Source organism: Ranitomeya variabilis, chromosome 1 (genome assembly GCF_051348905.1).
Source record: "Ranitomeya variabilis isolate aRanVar5 chromosome 1, aRanVar5.hap1, whole genome shotgun sequence".
Classification (NCBI taxonomy): domain Eukaryota; kingdom Metazoa; phylum Chordata; class Amphibia; order Anura; family Dendrobatidae; genus Ranitomeya; species Ranitomeya variabilis.
The window spans coordinates 693013633-693021867 of NC_135232.1; the positions used below are offsets into that span (position 1 = coordinate 693013633).

Here is an 8235-nt window from a genome sequence, read left to right on the forward strand (position 1 = left end):
TTTTGCGGGCGCTTTTCAAAAATGCGCAATGTCATTTTCGTCTGCCGGCAAAGTGAATGAGAAATTCACTTTGCCGTTCAGACACACCGCAAAAAAACGCGGCGCTTTTGTCTGCAAACACGCCGGCGTAAAAAGAATTGACATGTCAATTCTTTACGCAGCGGCGTGTCTGCGTATCCCCCTAGGGCCCCATATTAACGTGCACACACAGCGCCTTTGTCCTGGGTGTCGGCGTCTTTGTACGGAGGGGTTGACACCCAGGACCGGACGTGACGTCGGACAGGAAGAGGGAAGCCCCCGCCCCCCAGTGAAGCAGCATGGAGTGTGTGTGTGTGAGTGTGTGTGTGTGTGTGTGTGTGTGTGTGTGTGTGTGTGTGTGTAGCGACGCTGCAGCGATAGCGACAACGATGCTGATCGCTGCAGCGTCGCTGTTTGATCGCTGGAGAGCTGTCACACAGACCGCTCTCCAGCGACCAAGGATGCCGAGGCCCCCGGGTAACCAGAGTAAACATCGGGTTACTAAGCGCAGGGCCGCGCTTAGTAACCCGATGTTTACCCTGGTTACCAGCGTAAAAGTAAAAAAAACAAACAGTACATGCTCACCTGCGCGTCCCCCAGCGTCTGCTTCCTGACACTGACTGAGCTCCGGCCTTAACAGCACAGCGGTGACGTCACCGCTCTGCTTTCACTTTCACTTTAGGGCCGGCGCTCAGTCACTTTGATACGTGGCACTGAAATATGTGGCACTGAAATATGTGGCACTGAAATATGTGGCACTGAAATATGTGGCACGTGGCACTTTGATACGTGGCACGTGTCACTTAAATACGTGGCACGTGGCACTTTGATACGTGGCACTTTGATACGTGGCACGTGTCACTTAAATACGTGGCACGTGGCACTTTGATACGTGGCACTTTGATACGTGGCACGTGTCACTTAAATACGTGGCACGTGGCACTTTGATACGTGGCACTTTGATACGTGGCACGTGGCACTTTGATACGTGGCACTGAAATATGTGGCACTTTGATACGTGGCACGTGGCACTTTGATACGTGGCACTGAAATACGTGGCACTGAAATACGTGATACGTGGCACTTAAATACGTGGCACGTGGCACTTAAATACGTGGCACTTAAATACGTGGCACGTGGCACTGAAATACGTGGCACTGAAATACGTGGCACGTGGCACTGAAATACGTGGCACTGAAATACGTGGCACTGAAATACGTGGCACTTAGGCTATGTTCACATTTGCGTTGTGCGCCGCATGCGTCCTTTTTTTGATTGATTTTGGACGCAGCAAAAATGCAACTTGCTGCGTCCTCTGCGGCCGGATGCGTGCGCTGCAGTGACGCATGCGGCCGGCGCAAAACGCAAGTGCGACGCATGTCCATGCGCCCCCATGTTAAATATAGGGGCGCATGACGCATGCGGCGCCCGACGCTGCGGCGCAGACCGCAAATGTGAACGTAGACTTAAATAGCTAGATAGAGCTGGATCCGCGGGCTGTGATCTGGCCTACGCTCAGCACTCTGCGGAGCACTGTCATTCAAAACACGTCCACTCATTTTGGTGTTTAGTCCCAAAATGGAGGATGGAAGAAGAAAAGGGTTGGACAAGGAAATGACATCATTTCTTTTTTTTTTCCCCCACTGCAGTTAAAGCTTTATTTGTGTCAAACACAGACAATCTGCAGAGAAAACTGCATAAAAAACCGCACTAAAAACCGCATCAAAAACGCACCAAAAACGCACCTGCGTTTTCTGCCAAGAGCTGCGGTTTTTGTCCTGGAAAGGATTGAAATCAGGATCGTGTGAACATACCCTTACCGTACAGGGTTACGAGGGGGGGCGTCTGACTGACGCCTGCCCTAGTAACCTGGGGTTAGTGACAGTGGGGTTAGTAAACCCCAGCTGATGTCTGTTCCGCTTGCTGAGGCGTCTTTGGCTCAAGGCCATTGCAGCTGGCAGAATCGACATGATGTTAACTCCAGTGTGTATTGTATTCTGAGTCATAAAGACAGGAAATGACCTCAATGACTCTTTTTTTTTTTCCCCTTTTTTTTTTTTCAAACAAACTTTATTTTCAGTACACAATGCTGAAAAAAACGCAGCTGCAAAAAACGCAGCAAAAAACGCTGTGTGTGAAAGCAGCTGCGTTTTTTGCCTGCGTAAAAAAACGCAGGTAAAGCAGCAGCAAAATACGCGCGCGTAAAAATACGCAGCAAATATGCTGTGTGTGAAAGTAGCCTAAGTTTTGAACAGACCGATCCTCACATACAATGCACTACACCCAACACAAACATTCATGACAGCACACACAATACATATGCCTCGATCTAAGAACATTATTAATTTTTTTTTTTAAATTTTTTTTATTAGTCCTCACAATCCGGGGCTCGACATAGAGTTCCTCAAAGCACCTCCCATAGTCGTCGGAATGATAATCGCGGCGGTCGCCGAAGAGTAAGTTCCTTTTTGTTTTGTTGTGTAGTAAAATGTAAAATTCATGTGTTGTAATCTTTCCCTTTTTATTGTTATATTTTTCGTAGGCTTCACAGCGTGCTCCCGAACAAGATGATGAAGAGGAGGGCATCGATGTGAACACCCTCATCGAAGCAGTACAAAGTAGGGAGCCGCTGTGGAACATGTCGGACCGCCGCCATGCTGACCAGTTAATCACCCGACGGCTATGGGAGTAAGTGTGCAGTGCTGTTATGGATAACTGGGAGGAACTCGATGCTGGGGCCCAGGATCTAGCGCGTAAGTATTCACACTTCATAACCTTATTTTAGCATGATTTAATGTGGTGTATAGTAACCAATTTTTGCTATCTCTTTCCAGGTAACAGGATTATCGTGCGGTGGCGGTCAATCAGGGATCGCTTCAAGAGGGAGTTTAATAAGGAGATGCAGGCCCCGAGTGGATCTAGAGGACGCAGGAGCAGATACAAACATGCCAGAGCCCTGTCGTTCCTACGGTCGACGCTGCTGAGCAGAAGGTAAATATTCAACACCACATATTTTCAGTCAAACTGAAAAAATGTGTAACCTTCAATTTTTTTGCAGCAAGGGCAATTGTAATATAAAGATACTAATATTTTTTTTCTTCTTCTTTAACAGCACTTTCTGCAGCACTCGGGAGCCTGCATCAGAGTTGCAGCCCTCTGGAGCGATCCCTCGAGAGTCCGCCACCGGGGACCACGTCGACCCCTCTGTTTCTGCACCTACCCTTTTGTTTGATCCCTCAGCCTCATCCACCAGCGCTGGAGCAGCAGGGCGGACTTCGTCACTTGAAGCTGCAGGTGATGAGTTAGAGTTCCCTTTACCCCACCCCTCTGCCACTGCCGCAACTTCTAGACCAACTTTGTGGTCAGGACGGCAGCGCCAGAGAGGTCAGGAAAGGAGCTATGCGCCTGACTTTTTGCATCTGAATGCATCCTTTCACAGTGCCATCAAGCTTTTGAGTGAGCAAACGTCTGCTGGGTACAATATGCTTAACAAAAGCATACTTGAACTCAGCAGTCGTCTTGTTAGGATGCAATCAGATGCAAATCAGTCACCAAGGCACTGTTTTTTTCAGGCGGTCCTCAGGCACATGGAAATTCTAACTCCTGACCTGCAGATGCATGTGATGCAAGGCTGCCACACTGCTCTAGCGCAGGCGATATCCCATGCCCCTGCACCTACCCCTCATGTGTCAACACCTTTCCCCTCTCAAGTCGCCGTCTATCCTCCCATCCGTCCTCCTCCTCCTGTACGTCCTCCTCCCGTCCATTCTACTCCTTCGTCATTTGTTCCTTCCCCCCTTAGTCTTTCCCAGTTTTTAACGTCCCCCTTCCATTCTTCCCCTTTAACTTCTCCATTATCAATCCCAGCAACACCTTCATACCTCACACACACCACATCTGCACCTCAACTCTCTACACAACCTCATGTTTTCACCACCCATTCCACTTCTGTTCCTCCCCGTGATGTCCTGTCCCCCACTCTCGACGTGGTCCGGCCGCCTGTCAGCCCCTCCGCTACTATCTCCACCCCAAACTATGAGAATCTGTAAAAGTCAATAAACATTTTTTTTGGTTTAAAAACAATTTTATTGTCTTTCTTTTTTTTTTTCTTTTAATTTTTTAAGTCACCAAGGTTATGGCAATAGTAACATTAACAGTGTTTAAAGGGTACCGTTGCAAAACATACAATGCTGCATTAAAGTACAAAGATTTTGTATGCAAACAAAAATTGGTATTTTTACAAGTATAAAAATAAAATTTTTTTTTACACCATTTCATACTGCCAGTCAACTGATCCTGCAGGAGACATGAAGTAGTCTGCAAAACTGTCCCGCATTCTGCAGACTGCAACTGGACTGCGAAAAGTGGGGTTTTGGTAATCCCGTAAGGTGCTTTCTGAAACATTATCCTCCAGGGAAACTTGTTCTTTTGATAGAACAAAATTATGCAGGACAACGCACGCTTTGACCACATCATCGACAGTTTCAGTCTGCAGTTTAATGGCAGTTAGTAGCACTCTCCATTTGGCAGTAAGGATGCCAAAGGCACATTCCACTACTCTGCGTGCTCTGGTTAAACGGTAATTGAAAATTTTCTTCCTCTGGGTCAGTCCACTACTTCCAAAGGGTTTAAGCAAATGTGGGGAAAGCTGGAAGGCATCATCTCCAACACAAACAAATGGTAACGGTGGACCGGTGGTTCCAGGGAGAGGTCTAGGGGGCGGAAAATCAAATGTCTCTCCATATAAACGCCGCCCCGTTGGTGAATTTTTAAAGATTTGTGAATCATTTGCACGTCCATACGCACCTATATCCACAGCGATGAACTTGCATTGTGCGTCAGCTATGGCCATCAACACAATAGAGAAATACTTCTTATAGTTATAAAACTGTGACCCAGAGCCTGAAGGTTTGACGATCCTTATGTGCTTTCCATCAACTGCTCCAACACAATTTGGAAACTGGCAAATCTGATGAAAAATTTGGGCGATCTCCAGCCACCTCTCCTGTGATGGCTCTGGGATGTATTCCACTTGTAGGCACTCCCACAATGCCCGGCAGGTATCTCTGATGATCCCCGAGATGGTGGATATCCCAAGTCGAAATTGAAAATGGAGGGATGAGAAGGACTCTCCAGTTGCAAGGAATCTGTTAACAAAAAGAAAAGACAATACTTAATAAAAAAAAATACAAAAAAAAACAACACAGTTATAAGTCTGATGAATGAGAATCATTTAATAAAAAAAATGACTTACCGAATAGTCACCATGAGACGCTCTGCTGGTGATATTGAGAATCGCATCTGGGTGTCTCGTCTCCGTATACAGTCTTCCACATAGCCCAATAAAAATTCAAAATTTTCAGCTCTCATCCTCACATAATTGAAGAACTTTTGAGGGTTTTCCCTTAGTTCCATGTAAAGCGTGGAATAAACACCACGGGTCATACGTTGTGCTGTGATGGGATGGATCCACAGCCTTCTCTTACGCCGCTGCCGTAGGATTCGCAGTCTTCGTTCCTCCCTCTCTCGAACACTGACTGCCAACTGATTTGCCTCAAAAGTAAAATCTGCATAGATCTTTGCAATGTTCGCCAGGACTCCTTCCATTTCTGCCACTTTCTCTACAACCTTTCAAAGATGTGGTGTAAATACACGCTATATATAGTTTTCCAGAAGTTTCCAGTAGCCAATCACATTGAAATCCTCCCCTTTTTAAAAACAGATCCGTCAAAAAACGGTTGCAACGGATGTAAAAACTTTCACAACGGTTCTAACGGATCCGTTTTTTTAACGGATTAGGGCAGCTGATCCGTTAAAAAACCGGATCCGTTAGAACCGTTTTTGGACAAAATTTGACGGATCCGTCGATCCGCCACGATGTCGGACCCAACTGACGACACACAACTGAAGTGTGAAAGAAGCCTAAAAGGAAAGTTCACAGCAAAACGTGTTTAATGTAAAAAACTCACACAAGTGTACAGCACATGATATCCTCGGGATCGCAGCCGAGAAACGAGACAGTCCATAAATGCATCCGATTGCTGAGGGCAACTGCACCACTGTATCATGCTGTGGGGTGCCAGGAGTTCACTCTGCTGAGCTCTGTGTTACTCTCACACACACTGAGCTTTTGCAGAGCCGTCTGCCCTGCTTGCTGCAAGCTCCACTCACTGACACACCCAAACCCTCTGCTTCACGGGTTTTTGCAAACAACCTGTGACCACAGGCCACCTGGAAAACCCAGCTCAGAAGGAAACTGACAGCCCAACTGCCATCCTGTAGTCCGTTTCAAAAATAAAAGTCCAGCAGGTTTCTTTAAATCTGCCCTGGACAAATAGCTTGTCCAAGATCAATACTCTTTTATTCTGCATTGCAATCACAGCTACGCCTGTGACAGCAATGCACTCCCGCAGTCTCAATACAATTCTGAGCACATCCTGGGGGACACATAGCGACCCTCGCAATTAACACCGGTCGCTGCCTCACAATATGGATCGGGACATGTGATTTCAGCAGCCAATGACACAAGCTATTGTGTGAGGACTTTGTGGATGTTTCCTGCACCCTGATTGGCTAACCGCTATGTGCAAACATAAAGTTAGGAAATAAAAAATAAATAAATTACAGTTTACAAGAACGGCACGCCTCTGAGCTCTGTAAACCCCTTCCCCTCATCAAACACGTGCCAAACGCTCATGATACACCACCATTATCGCTGCAAAAGTGCTGATAATACTTTTGTGACAATGCAAATATTTTCCCACACTTTTTACTGAATGAACGATTTTATAAAATTTTGCTTGTGTTTCTGATCACTAATCTGAATGTGCCATATTTGTGCTGAGTTTGTTGATCATTTTTCAAACAAATTCGTTCATCACTACTTTTTTTCGCTCTCTCTCTCTTTCTTTGTCTTTTTTTGTCTTTCTGTCTCTCTTATCTTTCTTTCTCTTTCACCCCCAAAACTCGAGGAGTGAATGCAACCTCTGTATGCCACAAGGACATACATAATAATGCCCACTAAACAGTGACAGGGGTGCTCCCACTGGGGGCCTCCACCAGTCCCTCGACCGGTGCCATATTAAGTATGTAGAAATAAGCTTCCAGCTACATAACGTTGGCTGCCATGTTTAGTCATATCATTAAAGCGAACCTGTCACCCCCAAAATTGAAGGTGAGCTAAGCCCACCAGCATCAGGGGCTTATCTACAGCATTCTGGAATGCTGTAGATAAGCCCCCGATGTATCCTAAAAGATGAGAAAAAGAGGTTAGATTATACTCACCCAGGGGTGGTCCTGGCACCATGGGCGTCGCGGTCCGGGGCCTCCCATCTTCTTACGATGACGTCCTCTTCTTGTCTTCACGCTGCGGTTCTGGTGCAGGCGTACTTTGTCTGCCCTGTTGAGGGCAGAGCAAAGTACTGCAGTGCGCAGGCGCCGGGAAAGGTCAGAGAGGCCCGGCGCCTGCGCATTGCAGTACTTTGCTCTGCCTTCAACAGGGCAGACAAAGTACGCCTGCACCAGAGCCGCAGCGTGAAGACAAGAAGAGGACGTCATCTGATGAAGATGGGAGGCACCGGACTGCGACACCCATCGGACCGGGACTGCACCTGGGTGAGTATAATGCTGTAGATAAGCCTCTGATGCTGGTGGGCTTAGCTCACTTTCGATTTTGGGGGTGACAGGTTCCCTTTAAGGTCTTCTTTTCTCCGGAGCTCACTGATTTTGATAGGAGACAGGCAGCAGACATCATATTCATTTTTTCCATCTTGTCCTAATCTGATTAGCAGCAGTGTTTGCATTAGTCTCTGGCTGTAGTTTGTAGTGTAGTATTTGTTTTCCAGGTGTACTTCAGATTACGAGGGCTGGGAACACACAGATCTAGATACAGAATCACTTCCATCTTCACGTCACCTGCCAGATGAAATATAACCACTCGTGGTTGTCTCGATGTTCAGATCTGGCGGTCTGGTCACTTATTGAATCTAGATAGATACTTCTCTACAAATAGTGTGTGTCCCCTGTACAATCCATGTGACGGAGGTTTTCTTACCTCACATTGTATATCTATAGTCATTATTAAGGAGTTGGTTACCACTTTGCAGATCTAACATCTTCCACTCTTTTGGAAAGGATTTCCACGAAGTGTTTTTTTTTTTTTTTTTTTTTTTTTGGAGGCATCTGAGGGAATTTTTGTCCCTTTATCCAAAGAGCATT

At 46.4% G+C, this 8235-nt stretch overlaps 1 protein-coding gene across 1 annotated transcript; it reads left to right on the top strand.

Annotated features, from left to right (window-relative positions):
* Window positions 1-2456: 2456 nt before the first annotated feature.
* LOC143798463 (uncharacterized) lies at window positions 2457-7950 on the top strand. The gene is made up of 4 exons (XM_077281112.1): window positions 2457-2771; window positions 2853-3009; window positions 3131-3574; window positions 7863-7950. The coding sequence occupies exons 1-4, from the start codon at window positions 2726-2728 to the stop codon at window positions 7948-7950; spliced, it is 735 nt and encodes a 244-aa protein (XP_077137227.1). The 5' UTR covers window positions 2457-2725.
* The last annotated feature ends 285 nt before the right edge of the window (window positions 7951-8235 follow it).

Coding starts and splice junctions, on each gene's coding strand:
- LOC143798463 (XM_077281112.1), top strand. CDS start 2,726: ATGGATAACTGGGAGGAACTCGATGCTGGGGCCCAGGATCTAGCGC. Junction 2,772..2,852: donor TGGGGCCCAGGATCTAGCGC/GTAAGTATTCAC, acceptor ATCTCTTTCCAG/GTAACAGGATTATCGTGCGG. Junction 3,575..7,862: donor GATGCAAATCAGTCACCAAG/GCACTGTTTTTT, acceptor TTTGTTTTCCAG/GTGTACTTCAGATTACGAGG.